The following is a 13,417-nucleotide window of genomic DNA, read 5'->3' on the forward strand; positions in this document are numbered from 1 at the left end:
AGGGAAGACTGGCGAGAGGAAGAGACGATCGTGCGCAAAGTGGCGCAAAGCGGAGACGATTCGGCGCGAAGGAGCCGCGTACCAAACGCTAGATATCGGTGATCGACCTAAGATTGGTCTGCGAGCGGATAGGAAGAGACGAACGAGTGAAAGAAGGAATGGAAGATGGAAAGGAAAGAGGTCGAGGTTCATCGTGTCACATTCAGCGAGGCAAGCGCGCTTGTTCGCGCGAAATAGCGTGTGCCAAAAGATGCGTCGAATTCTTGTTTAGCGATGCGCGAAGCTCGCGAGACGTTCTCGGTCTCCGGTGCGCTTTCGATCATCCAACGACACGAATTGCGACCGAAATGATGACGAGCAATGATTCGAAAGAACGGAAGAGAACACCTTGTTGCTAATTATTTAAGAATTATTCCTCGTCGAAGACACGTCACACACACACACACACACACACACACACACACACACACACACACACACACACACACACACACACACACACACACACACACACACACACACACATTCACACACACACACACACACAGACACACACATTCACACACACACATTCACACACACACACACACACACACACACACACACACACACACAGAGAGAGAGAGACAGACACACAGACACACACACACACACACACACACACACACACACACTCACACACACATACACACACACACTCACGCGCGCGCACGAACACAACACACTCACACACACTTGTAGAGACGCGTGACGTGTTTGGAAACGCGCGACACGGCCATCCTCGTTGTCATCGAATCGAAGAAGCTTCGCTGATGAAACGTATGCTCAATACGCGAATCGAATCGATGCATTCCTTTCTTCCGGGGCCGAGACGAAGCATACGGCGCGGGCTCGTGAAACGGAAGATCAGGACGCGCCTTCACGCGTCTACCTAACGTAACTTAGGCGAATGGATTTCGTTCTTTGCGGATTTAAAAGAACTAAACGACGAGACGAGACGTTCTCATTGCCCCCACCCTCTTTTTTGTTTCTGTTTATAGAGAGTGAGAGCGAGAGCGAGAGCGAGAGCGAGAGAGAGAGAGAGAGAGAGAGAAAAGAAAAATAAAAAAAGAAAGAAAAAGAAATATTGTGATAGAAAAAAAAAAAGCGTAGCAACTTAAGACGTTATTAGTTATGATTTTAAGCGATTAATTAAACTACCATTTAAGGACGCGAAGAGAGTGAAGCAACACAGGATACATCGGCCAAAAACATCGGCGATCCGCGAGGAGGATCGCGATCGATAAGCTGGACGCTCTTATCGCGCCTCCAGATGTCCGTGGCAGCGATCACCCAATCTGAACTTGTTAACGATCCTATATCAATCGCATGCACGCGATATTCGCGCGACGCTAATTATTAACTGCGATCTCTGTTCAAATATCGGTTTTATAGCTGTCGATGAAAGAGGCTGATTAAACGATACGATGGAATTACATATACAATGTACGTATTCATATATACGGTAGATGTACGATTATACTTTACATGTAATGCCGGTGGAAACTGTCCCTTTTAACCCGACCCTAAGCCCGGTTTTCCGCATGCGTCATTCCGATTGTTCTTCGTGCAAGCCGTTTCTTCTATTCTGTTTCTTTCGAAATTCAGCGCGACCGCGATGTTGCTTCAATTCCGATCGTCCAATGTTTCAAGCGACTGGTGGACAAAGCGATTTCAAAAGATCTGTCCGTCGTTCGGCGTCAGCTTCCCAAGCTCTGTGAAACAGCGAGGTGAAATCTCCTAACTTCGAGATCGAGGAGCGCTCGTAGAAAACACCGTAGGTAGCAGAAGAGTCGAAGAATTTTAATTTCTTATTCGAACGTGTTCTACGTTCCAATGAAGACACTGCAGTATGACGTTTGGATGCAATTTCGCGCTCTAAATGGTCATCGACTGTGCTGGAACGCTACAGAGGAAAATGTCAATGCTGATGGACGTCGGTTAATTGTTTTTTACCTTCTGTCTGTGGCATTCAGCTTTCTTCGCACCGAAGAGGCTTTCTTACAGATACATTTTCCTTGTTCGTAAATTTGCGTAAATTGAAATTGCATTTTTGATAAATTACATCAATGCATAGGTTCCGTTTGTTTTCCAAAATACTCGTTTCAGCCTCGCTCATGGTATTTTTTACAGGCACTCTTCGATCAATTGCAAGTGAAATCGCGTGACGTTTGTTACGGTGGGAGGTTCTCAAACATTTTGAAGAACGTTTTACAATTTCAACGCTGTTACGCCTTTTCAGAGTGGTTTTTCCACTCCGCTCGATCATCCTATAGTTAACGTATCTCCTAGCTTTAAGGAAGATATTAGAAAATTATCGTTAACGTGTGTAATTTCCCGTTTTAGTGCTACGTGAAAGGTTTTCGTAAAACGTTCGAAGCGAACTTCGAATTACGCGAGAGTACGTTCAGAAACTTTTCACTTTTTTATTCGTCAACGTAGATCTGTTCGAAGTATTCAAACTACGAAACCGAGGTCTTCGATGAATTTTAATTAGGATAAAAAGTAACTGGAGATACGAGCGGTAGCCTAATGAGACGAGTAAGATTTCACGAGAATTATAATTGCAAAATATATTTATATGGACAGATGAATAAACTGTTCGTTAATAGCGTGGCAAAATGAAACTTCAACTTATTAATTGGCGGTTACAGATGGTAAAAAGATGTTGTATCGCGCGTTCAAAGCGTCCGATTGTAAGTAATTACATTTATCGACGATATTCTATTCTGTACTTGTTAGAAAATATCGTGAAGTTCTAGGAATCTCGATCGTCGTTGTAATTTCAAGATATTCGAGGTGAACGAGTTCGAGCAAAGAGATCGTGGTATTCGTAAAAGTAATTTCTTAATAGCCTTTCCTCGTAATTTATCGCGAGAGCATTGACCAATAATCAGTTCAGAGAAATTACGTCTCTAATGACTTCAATTATGGCCATTTGTCAGACATATGCAATCTTTCGCGTTCGCCACTTAAACAAGAATATCAAAGGAACATTTGACTTGAGAATGCCGGGAAAGTTATTTGATCTCGAATTCGCTAGCTGTCATTTCCAATTAGAATCTTCGTTCTTCCGCGATGTTAACGGGCAAGCGTTGTTTTCCGAGTCGTTAACAACGCTATGAAAATTTTACACGCGAATCGGTGTCGATAGATAATTGGCTGAAATAACATTTCATTTAAACAAACTACCGGTTACACTACAAAAACGAGCGATTGTCTCGAATGATTGCAGAGATTATTCATCTTAATAGTTCCCTAAGAAGTATACAGGTATCATACAATTTTTTACACATTCTATTCCAATAAGCGGATAAAAATAAAAAAGATCATCGAATATTTTAGAAGACCTAGACTAAGAACATCAAAGTACCAAAAAAAAAAAAAAAGAAAAAAAGGAAACAACACAAAGCAAACACAGTCAAAATGACCGTATCCGAGGACCTATCGTTGTATCAGTCCGCCCATTCGCGGCACACGATACTAAAGAGAAAATTCGAAATGGCGAACGACGCGTTGTCATCGTTCCAAAAAAAAAAAAAAAAAAAGAAGTAGTCCAAGATAAATATTAAACGGGTAACAAAACACAATGAAAATAACCAACGCTAAATTATTCGTAAAGAAGGTGCTGCCGAAAAATGCTTGCGTATCGAGTATATATGTATAGTTTGCGAATCGATCTTTTGAAATCTATTTGTATGGAAATCAGTAGTGGCGATTTTCGTGGCCAGAGTCGATCGATCGTTGTCGAGGAACCGAGGACTTCCGTTTGGATCGAAGATACGACGAAACGATCCCCCGTTCTCCACAAATCCACCCCCGTTTCTAGTGTACGTAAATAATGTTACAACGGCCGTACGTAGACTTTCTCTCGACGATCACGTAATCAATAACCGATATAGAGAGCGCTATAACGATTTTTTATATCGACAGCGGTTACTACTGTTTTCCACGGTTCTTTTTTATACCAAGTAGATGGAAGTAGCGGTGTAATACGATACGGCCTACTTTTCCACGAGCGTACAGTTGCTAAGGTGAACTGAGCATCGCGAAAAAGGGATACCTTTCTGATTGTGAATTCGGTCGTAAACGGAGGCATCTCCAACCGGGGCACCTCTATTTCCTCTTCCTTTTATCGATCGTCAACCCTCGACTACAGACCATCCATCTGCCATCCGAAACTGAATTTTCTCTTTCGTTATGGCGATTCGCAGTGCAGACTTTTGGAATCTCGTTTGACGATGGCTACGTTTGATCGGAGAAATATTCACAAATTTACATATAAAGCAATTAAACGTGTATTAGATTCGTTTTTATATTTAAATTTGATAATCAAATAAGTAACATTGCCGAATAATCTACATTTTGAGCTTGAGGTTTTTTTGCGGAAAACGCGGACGAGGTTTGCAGTCGATGGTTGATCGATCGATCCAGCGAACATTTTGTAAATCCAAGACGCATGATCTTACGTTGTAATTCTCCCCAAATGTATGGATCAGTTATGAAAGTCCACCTAGCCTAGTTTGTACGCCTGTTGCAATTATTATTATTATTATTCTTATTATTATTCTTATTATTATTATATGATTATCGTTAACGTTAATAATCAGTGTCGTTCTACTGCTATTATTCTTATCATTACATTTAATTACTTCTATTGCTACGATTATTGTTACTCGTCGTTATTACCATTGTCATCGCCACGATCGAATTAAAAGGAAAAAATAAATAAATAAATAAATAAAGGTAAAAAATAGTATGCCCTATACTCGGTATCTGTGTCGAAAAGACCTATGCATATATTAATGGTTATCGCTATATATGACTAAAAGCTCCAGTACAGTAAGGAACATAAACAGTACACTCCTCCCTCGTCCCCACACTGATAATAAAGAAAATTGACGTCGTTCGATGAATCCATAGTAAAACGAGTAAAATAAGCGTCCACGGCAATTTGATCGTTCGAATATCGTGAAAATCATTTGAACAAAAAAAAAAAAAAAAAAAAGAAGAAGAAGAGCAAAAGGGAAATAGAAAGAAGAGACCATCCGACGAATTCTTCACACCTTGGCTCGACGACGAATCGTCGTTTATCGAGTCTTTCGCGTAATACTATGGACGACGTCGTTCTCACAGGAATTTTGTACGTATATTATAGCCTCCACTTTCGTTTCCAACGAGAAATAAAGAAGAAATAAATGAATAAAACGAAACACCGATGCGAGTATGTACTTGAGAAAACTTGAGAGACAGAGAAAAAGAGCGAGAGAGCGAGAGTGTGAGAAAGCGAGCGAGCGAAGGAAACAGACACGATAATCGATTCTTGCGAGACTCATTAAAGCATAGAGAACGTGTATACTGCACGTTCGGATGTGCGATGGTGAGGAAGATCGATGAAAAGCGTTGTATTCATCCCCGACACACAACTATTTATTTGTACATTATTTTACCGAATAAACGTGCATCTTTTGCATCCTTAAACTAGCAGCTGTGTCATTTGTCCTTGGTTAACACTTTGCGTGTTAACCAATACTATTCTTTTTGTTCATCGCGAACGGTACGTTTTTCAAATTGGTATAAAACTCTGCGAGCTTACAAAGCAACGCAACTGACCTACTCGCGGTACTCGCGGCCAGCGCTGACCATCGCTGTGGACGGAGTACCTTTTCGCTAAATTGAAGTCTGTTGATTGACTATTCAAAGCGCAAATCGTAATAAGTTATAGTAATTCTTTTGCACGAGATTAAATGATTCAAGAGCGTTATTTTTTAGTATTAATTATTTATTATAAACATTGAAATTTAAATTAAAATAGAATTTGGGTAATAAACTAGAAAACGATAAACTAGAAAACTAAATTTAGTAAATATAACACGAGTTAATAATTCAGTTGTGTGTGAAAAATTTCAAAACAATTATCCATACATAATCCGACATCGCATTTTCCGCATTCGTATCGCGTGTCGCTCCTTCTCTTATTTTTCACACAAACGACACATTTTCTTCTTGATAATTGTGTTGTGCCGGCACGATTAGGGCATTTTGATGGAAAATGCCTATCGATTAAACGAAATGGTAAATCCTCAGACTTTCTCTTTCCTCCTCCTAACATGCTTCTACGTTGGAAATATTTTCGTAAAATGTCTCTTATCAACGCTAAATGAAATTCGCTAAATTTTTGTTTCGAAGCAGTAGATTTTTGATATAAAATATATGCATTATATATAAGGAATGCATTTATATTTATCTCACACAAACGTAATAGTATTACTTCTGCGTAGGTGTTTGGAAAAATTGACAAACGCATATATGCGTCCTTGGTCCATGCCGGACACTTAGAGAAAACGCATATATGTGTTGTGGCGGATGAAAAGAGAGTCGTGCGTTTCGTCCCAGGACTACCGGTGGACTCGTCAGTAACGCTATGCCCGGTAGTCCCTGCCTTAGACGTAGAGGGAGTCTCGCTAGGTGCGGTATTTGTATCAATCGCTCGTATATTCGACCGCTAGCGAGTTAGACAGTCGTCGTAGCCCTCTAGTGTTGGCGGTTGGTACCAGCGAATCGCCTGGGAGGTGTTGCGCCGCGTTGATGCCTCGACCTGTCGGCGTCCTGTTGATACCGATCCGCCACAGTGTCCTTAGTCCACACCGATAGCTTTTGCCAGACGCATATATGCGTCCAGAGCACTCTAAGGGTTAAAAGAAGTCCATAAAGATCACTTGCTTCTATGGTTGTTACACGAGAATCCGCCTTAAGAGAAACACTGAATTAACTCTGTTCGAATTTAAATAACAACAAAAGGTTAAATAACAAATTACTGCTCAAATAATGAGAAAGATTGTCACTAAACCTACCGGCGCGGTCAAATTGACCGCTCTCGGAACTTCTACACAAATTTAACCGTATTTTTCCTAAGACATGCATACTATATATTCTTTTGCATGCTCCACTTGTTCAGTGTTTCTACGAATTATGAAAATTTTTTCATTTTCGTTACTTTGATTTCTTCTATCTAGTTCACAATGTGCTCCAGTCTGCTGATTTATTTGTTTAATGGTTTCACCACCTTTTCCTATAATAATACCACATTTTGAAGATGGGACAGTAAACATTGTTTCTATTTTATCTTGCATAGGTCCTCCTTGACGCCTATCCCACCCGCTATATTCATTTGGATTACGATTATTGCCAAAGCCATTGCCTCGTGGGCTACTTCTTGCTCCTATGTTACTTCTACCATCATCTCTTCTCATTACACCATCAATAAGTTCCTGAATGCGTTGACGCACTTGTTCTACAGCTTGATGTTTGCCAGACACTATGCATTTTCTGTCCCCAGGGCCGTCCTCCTGTCCCTATTGAAATTGAACTCTTGCACCAGTCTCTGCCTGTATTTTTTTAATCATATCTCCTCCTTTACCAATAACAACACCTACTGCTGCTCTTGGAACAAGTACTTCCACTCCATAAGTGGTTCCAGAACCATGGTTAAAACTACTAACATTTGCATTTCTTTTTCAGCTATTAATTCATATACTAGTTGTTTAGACATGCATACTATATATTTTTCGATATTTAATTTTAGTTTGCTCTTTTATTTTCTCAGGAAAATTTGTACTCTGCCTTGCCTACCGTGAGCAGTCATTTTGACCGCCCGACAAAATATGTTAGTTATTCTTAAAATAAATGCGATCAGTACAAAGAAAAGGCTATGTCAAGGTCAGATGACAAACAAAATCAGTAATAACAAATAATAACAGCTGTTACACCTGGAATCTTCTCATAAAATAATCCATCCCTCGATCAAGATAGCCACCAGCTCTCAAGACATATCAACTCAGGCCCATGATAATCCTCAGGAACCGCCATAAAATTTAGCATTTTTTACAGTCCATTGTTACAAATATTTTAAAAGTCGAGCAGTTTCTTAGGGTTATTGCTCATTGCTATAAAACACGGGAAAAGCTTCCCAACTTCACCCTCGAGTAACCGTTGGTAGAGATAGTCAATATTCATCAATATTTTCATATAAATATCGCCGTCACAGATCATATTTTCACTTGCTATTGTCTTTTCGACTAGAATATTCTCCCCGGAGAGCGCGGGTGCCTATGAAAGTTCCCTCCAAGTAAAAAAAAGTTTTTTTTCTTTTTTTTTTTTAATTTTTCCATCCAGACAACGATCTACAGTGAGATCCGTTATAACGAGATGTGATAACGTGCACGCGTACCGAGCGAAAATTTAAAGTCAATTTTCTCGAAAACAAACCTCAAACGAAAAATATTTATTCTATATCTTCTATTCTATATATTCTATATTTTCCATTATTCTATATGTCGGAGATGAAAGAACACCGGAGTCTGTAATTGAACAATTGTAGTTATTCAATCCGATTGTAATTGTTCGAGAGTTGTGATAATGAGCTTGGGCTCGAGGCGACAGTCAGTCGCCGAACGTAGCCGCGGTCACGGGATTTGCCTAACAAAGGTATGGAGTAATTCTATAGCTCTCCTTAAAGGAAATATTCGTGGCGACACGCGACAGTAAACATTCCAACGGTTTCTGTCCCGTGGCTCGCCACACGCAGACCCTATTCTTCGAGTAAGATGATTGCCAGATGTCGATGCGTCTCCGCAGTACATGTTTGGCTAGCCCGAGGGCCCGTTATAAATCTTAAGGTTTAGTTAACTAAAGTCCTTCAAACAGACAAACAGTCTTTGTCCCAACTACGGGAAGATAGGGGAGACATATTTTTCAACGAGCGCGGTCTCCCACTAGCAACTTTCCCTCGAGGGCTGCTAGCATCTTTTTCTAACCACCGATATGGAGATTGACCAATTAGCAGCAACGCCAATTTCCCTTACTTTCTGAACGAAGGCTTTTCTCGACGAATCCGATGATCTCGTATCCTTAGACACACCCCATTATAGTTTTCCTCTGTGGCATCATCGGGACGGGAAAGGCATTCTCGTTCGCGATCTCAATGATGAAAGGAGTAACCCTTTACGACCAGTGAATATCACGCATCCGACTTAGATTTTGTGAGTACGTTCATCTATCATCCCGTCGACCGCGGATTCGTTATTGAACCTAGGATCATTGTCATTAGTTTCTCGAGTGCCTAACTACCACGGTTACTTGTCCGGCTCTATAATAATCGTATTTGCACTAGTCGATGTCTTCTCTATTGCACAACGACAACGTGTAACCCAAACGAAGATTCGTTTCACGCCCCTAACCCTAATTCTAATGTCCGCTCCGACATATATTTTGAGGTTTAGGTGACCATCTTGGGTTATCAGCTGCAAAACACGTGTCCGTTGTAGCAACACTGAAGACTCTGGTATAAGGACAACTCGATGGACATATTAATGAGTCAATAACTAGTAAATACTCGGCGGGTTCGCTAGCTACGCTCGTAAAGGGCGTATGCGGTAGTAATATGTCGCGCGTTCGAAACCACTCCTGGGCATATTTGCGAAGATGGAAAACCAAATATCATCTTAGAAGTATATACAACGGGCAAGGGGGTTTCCCCGGCCCCCCTTGCCTATTATGTTGTTGTGCTTTCTATGAGTGTTTGGGAAGTACCCCCGGAGATTTCGGTCACTCGCTCGTGCTGACTATACCTAGCCCCGCCCGTGGGGTTTTAGCCGATAAAAATCCGACACCCTTGTCCCGCTCCGTGCGATGAGATAAGCTGAAGATTTCCCCACGTAAAAAAAAGATTTTTTTTTGCAACGCCCTGGCCACGCTGAATGCACTCGTTCCGGTCAGATCAGGAAAGTTAAGCAGGGCCGAGCCTGCCACCCCCTCCCCCCCTCGTGGGGTTCGGGCTTGGACGCTTGGCGGCTGAGCGCCTCGGGGCCGCCAAGCAATCCGATAGGGGGGGGGGGGGGGGACCGTGCTGCCTGGCACGACGTCTCCGGCGACGAGGCGGTGTGATAATGATTACACATCGCTCCATCAGCGGTGGTATTAAGCGCGCGGGGGAGGCCCCGTTGCGACGCACGCAACGGTACCCGGGCCTCTCTCGATCGCAGCCGGGACGGTTATCGTGGAGGTTTTGGTCGGTTGGAGTCCGACACTACCACGCCGCTTTCCCCAGAAGCGGCCTGGCGTCCGTGCGGATTTCCTCCATGTAAAATATAAAAAAAAAAAGGGTAAGATCATGATTGGAATAAATTTCATGAGTTTATCCGTGGGATTATCGTTTGCTATTCGTAACGAATTATTTTAATTTAATCTTACAAATTTATTTTTATTATTTATTTGAATAACGATTGCAGAATTGTTCGAATAAGAACACGAACGATCGTTTATTTTCACTGAATTTTTCACAGGTATACATATACCGGTACGATTTTTACTATTAAACATCCGCAGTCGGAATTTTATTTCAATTTCGTTACCAGCAACTGCCAACGCTTTTAAGTGTTTTATTTGAAAACTTACTATTTACTTCAACTCAAAAACAAGACAATTTGTGCAAATAAAGGAAGAAACAAATTCACTTAAATACCAGTTTTATTCACACTATTGTTGTATTTTGTAATATTTAAGTGTACGATATATGTTGAAACAATTTCCAGGATGCAATCCTGCCTTTCTTTCGCACGTTGCACAAAAAAATGATGAGACAGAAAGAATGTCGAGTTGGAATCGAGAAAGGAGCTCCTGAGATAAAAACTGATGTCGAGTCACACTTGACATAGAAGTGCAAAGGGTTAATTTATCAAACGAGTAACTTACCAAAGAACGATAAACTTTCTAATGTGGAATTTAAAAAAAGTTAGTTACAAAAGCTAATGTTACTATCTAGTACCACGTCTATCCTTCATGTGACACATAAATATATATACATAATACATAATTGTATTCGAATAAATTGCACGATTACATTTTTGCCTGTAATAAATTTTCACAAGAATAACTTCTTACTCTGATAAATACCTGTTCGATTGAATATTTTCTGGTTAGTAGCGAATAAAATTTGACTGCTTATTTTTATTCGTTATCTGTTGCTCGCATAGAATCTTGCGCAACACGCACGTAACAAGCTTGCACATAATTCTAATAAAATATTTAGTTAGATATTTTCAAATACTTTAATACATTAATTTACATGAATGATCTTCCTGCATACGTTTTTATTGCTTAACTATCAAATGAAATAATTTCATATTTTATTCGATACTTTATATTTGAATAAATGTTTCCTGGCATAATATTTTTGTATTTCCGGTTCTACATATTACGTCATTATCGACATCATAACAGTATCGTTAGGAATACGATGATTTATTATTTACGAGTAATTGAAATTAATAATACGATGAATCTCAAAACTTACGTTTGTTACAACCGTTCGCGGAGAGAAACGGTCGCTAGGAAAACGCGTCAGCGAGAGACGTAAATTCTCGCTACGATTATGTTAATCGACGCCGCGAAATAGTCGTTCCCCTGTTTCGGTTAAGATAACAGAGGTGGTTTAATGAATGTAACACTGTATTAACAGGTTAACATAGAATAATATATTTTACAATAATATGATGAATATGTTACAGAAATTTGACTCGACTTTGCAGATATCTCTAGATAAATTCGTTTACTCGTCAGATTTGTCGAAGTGTCACGTTTGACTCGTCAGAAGGAACTGAACGCCCTTCGATTATTCCTTTGTCTCATTTGGAAGACGACCCCCACTATGCTCGGGTCACGCCACCGCTCGCGCCTATGATCACGTATGCCTCTTGTGTGAAAAACGTAACGGTCAAAAATCGAAGTTTCTAGAGCTCGCTGCTTGGCGACAACTATGCTCTCGTCGATACATTGTATATGATTCGGTGGGCAGATAAGAAGGTCTGCCTGCGACGCTGTAGGACCGCGAGCGACGGTTAGAAAATACAGCCTGTGGTAAACCTCGTGGCGTAACAACGTTAATTTCCGCAAAGAACTGTTCGTTAACTGTCGTCCCTCGGATATAAATGCTGCAATCTGGTTCTTGCTTCAGCGAGTAGAAGGTCTTAAATCTTCTAAGAAAGACTTTAACACAAAACCGAAACGAAAAATTACGTATATCAGTAACGATCCTCACTGGTGTTTCCCTCGATCGTAAGAAACATTCCGATAAACAGACACGATCAAATGAAAAAATGATTCAAAGGATATAGCAGGATTAAAGAATCATGGACAGGCGTCTGTAAAACACGTATCGTTCAATGTAGTACCAAAGACATTTACATTCTTTTCACTTGGTTATAAGGTGTACAAAAAAAAAAAAAAAGAAAATAAAACAACTTTGGCTAAGTTCTTGTACTTTTCAAAAGACACGCTCCTTAATTTTGTTAATCCAATTAAAATGAAAATTGCGCTTACAGATATCTTTTAGATTTGAAATAATAACTTGAGAATTAAGACTCTATAAAAGACACTGCATGGTATTAATTCCTTTTTTATTGTCCTTTTATAACATAGTGCACAATAAATAATGTTATGTATATATATATATATAATATTATATAATATATATATATAATTATATATATATATATAATCCATCTGTCAGAGTAATTGATCTCTAAAAAAAGAAGACAGATTAGTTATATCATAAATAGTGTTGCATATAAATAAATACGTTCACAGTGAAAGGACAGCGATAGCTGAATAATATTAATGAACTTACACTAAACACCTTTCTCGTCGATGTTGCATCGATTAAGTAGTAATTTGATAATGTTAAAAGATAGCGATATAACAGTGAAGAATTTCTCACGAAATGGTAGTACTATTTCTCATGAAATAGTAGGATATTAATAAATAGACAATAAGTATCGACAATATGTCATAGGCATGTGTATACGACTGAGAAAAGTCATTTTTTAAGTTGAATACGTGTATGTATAATAACATTTGGTACTCCTCGTAATACTTCTCATTAATTTCTTAATACGCATCACAGATATGTCGTTGTTTATAGAAAACAAAAACATACAAGTAATAGTGTAAACTCAACTTATTCCCATTAATCTCTAATGTAGGCAACTCGAGATACCATAGTTTCGAAATATATTCAATCAATCCAATTTTAGATTTTAAGCTTTCACGATGGTTCACGATGCACGTCGTGCCTCTCGCTTTACAGAGTCAATCGCGTTATCCCTTGGAAAAGCGAACCATAATGTTCGCGAAACGTCAACGCGAAACTGCGACAGATAACGCGGTTAATCCTTGAAAAGCCAAAAGTCGACATCGATCGGATCTGTCCGTGTTACAGAACTGCAAGTAATCGACTGGACATCGTTATAAAAAATGCTTACGTGCGCGTGCACGCGTGAAACGAGGAAGAAAATGCTTTTGTACAAGTCACTTGGTTCGC

General features: G+C 39.8%; 1 protein-coding gene across 1 annotated transcript; it reads right to left on the bottom strand.

The window, feature by feature from the left end:
- Nucleotides 1-5,857: 5,857 nt before the first annotated feature.
- LOC117214945 (piggyBac transposable element-derived protein 4-like) lies at nucleotides 5,858-6,733 on the bottom strand. The gene is made up of 2 exons (XM_033461328.1): nucleotides 6,681-6,733; nucleotides 5,858-6,374 (listed from the first exon to the last, which is right to left on the bottom strand). The coding sequence occupies exons 1-2, from the start codon at nucleotides 6,707-6,709 to the stop codon at nucleotides 5,918-5,920; spliced, it is 486 nt and encodes a 161-aa protein (XP_033317219.1). The 5' UTR covers nucleotides 6,710-6,733; the 3' UTR covers nucleotides 5,858-5,917.
- Between the last annotated feature and the right edge of the window lie 6,684 nt (nucleotides 6,734-13,417).

This window comes from Bombus bifarius, unplaced genomic scaffold, assembly GCF_011952205.1.
Source record: "Bombus bifarius isolate JDL3187 unplaced genomic scaffold, Bbif_JDL3187 scf7180000009275, whole genome shotgun sequence".
NCBI classification, from domain to species: Eukaryota; Metazoa; Arthropoda; class Insecta; order Hymenoptera; family Apidae; genus Bombus; species Bombus bifarius.

Excerpts from the sequence above, each read along its gene's own strand:
- LOC117214945 (XM_033461328.1), bottom strand. The coding sequence starts at position 6,709 with ATGCGTCTGGCAAAAGCTATCGGTGTGGA. Across the intron at positions 6,375-6,680 it reads GCAAAAGCTATCGGTGTGGA|GTGTCCGGCATGGACCAAGG; the intron begins CTAAGGACACTG and ends CGTTTTCTCTAA.